The 1296-nt window shown below is 41.2% G+C and overlaps 1 protein-coding gene across 1 annotated transcript in view; it reads left to right on the top strand.

Moving 5' to 3' along the window:
• Window positions 1–169: 169 nt before the first annotated feature.
• LOC106875698 (metalloprotease mig-17) overlaps window positions 170–1296 on the top strand; it is a 2765-nt gene continuing 1638 nt past the window's right edge. The window contains exons 1-2 of the mRNA XM_014923944.2: window positions 170–311; window positions 1070–1136. Of these exons, the coding sequence (XP_014779430.1) occupies window positions 210–311; window positions 1070–1136 (169 nt within the window). The 5' untranslated portion in view covers window positions 170–209. The remainder of the gene's footprint in view (window positions 312–1069; window positions 1137–1296) is intronic.

Raw genomic sequence — 1296 nt, 5'->3', positions numbered from 1 at the left:
GTGTGTGTGTGTGTGTGTGTGTGTGTGTGTGTGTGTGTGTGTGTGTGTGTGTGTGTGTGTGTGTGTGTGTGCGTGCGTGTGTGTATGTATGCATGTGTGTATATAAACATACGCACTGGCATTCACACACTCACGCCAACGGAATACTTGATTACATTTTCATTATTTTCCTTTTTTTCTCTTTCTAGCAAAAATCCCTCTTGGACAGCATGTGCTCGACACTATGGTGTCAGGATTCCAAAGAAGCAAGCACTTGTAAAACAATTGGAGGACTCCGAGGAATCGCAGGAACCCGGTGTGGAGACGGAAAGGTTAGACATCAAATTTTCCGAAATTATCTAACAAAGATCTTGGTGTTAAATAATATGTATAAGAGTAGAATTATGGCTGTGTGGTTAAGAAGTTTGCTTTGCAGCAATGTGGTTTTCAGTTCAATCCCATTGCTCGGCACCTTGGACCAGCATCTTCTGTTATTGCTTCGGGCTGAACAATGCCTTGTGGTTGTATTTGGTAGGCGGAAACTCTTTTCTACTCTAGGCACAAGGCACGAAATTTTGGGGGAGGGGGCCAGTCGATTATGCAACTGTTACTTAATTTATCGACCCCGAAAGGATGAAAGGCAAAGTCGACATCGGTGGAATTTTAACCCAGAACGTAGCGACGTGCGAAATACTGCTAAGTATTTCGCCCGGCTTGCTCGGCTAGAAAGGGTGTTGCCCGGGCAACTAGCGCAACACCCCTACATCCGCCACTGGTGTGTGTGCGCACGCGCGTGTTTGTGTGTGTGTGTGTGTGGTTGAAAGGATATATTTCAGAAGAAGAGATTATTGCAATAGCGGAATCAGAGATAGAAGGAGAGAAGTGGAGGTAAGGGAGTGAGAGGGAGACATGGATAGATAGATAGATAGATAGATAGATAGATAGATAGATAGATAGATAGATAGATAGATAGATGCAGAAAGACACACACACACAAACAGGTGTTATTTGCAATAGGAAACATAAAATATTGACGATATTATGTTAGCGAAAGCTTCACATTTACGTTTGTCAATTGTTGATATTTCAGATGTGTTGGAGAGGAATGTGCGTCGCTGAATTCTACAAATCTACAAAATCTGTTTGTTCATCACACAGTGAGTATTCTCTTTCTGATATCATTCTGTTATTTACCTACGCTTTCCGTGTATGAGGATTTACGTGTAACACACCTCAAGGCTGGTAAACTATATATATATATATATATATATATATATATATATCTGTAAAAATATCTGACACTTATTCGGTAGCCAT

This window comes from Octopus bimaculoides, chromosome 6 (assembly GCF_001194135.2).
Source record: "Octopus bimaculoides isolate UCB-OBI-ISO-001 chromosome 6, ASM119413v2, whole genome shotgun sequence".
Lineage (NCBI taxonomy): Eukaryota > Metazoa > Mollusca > Cephalopoda > Octopoda > Octopodidae > Octopus > Octopus bimaculoides.
Note: the sequence above shows the minus strand (reverse complement) of the source record. Positions and strands in the feature narration are given on the sequence as shown.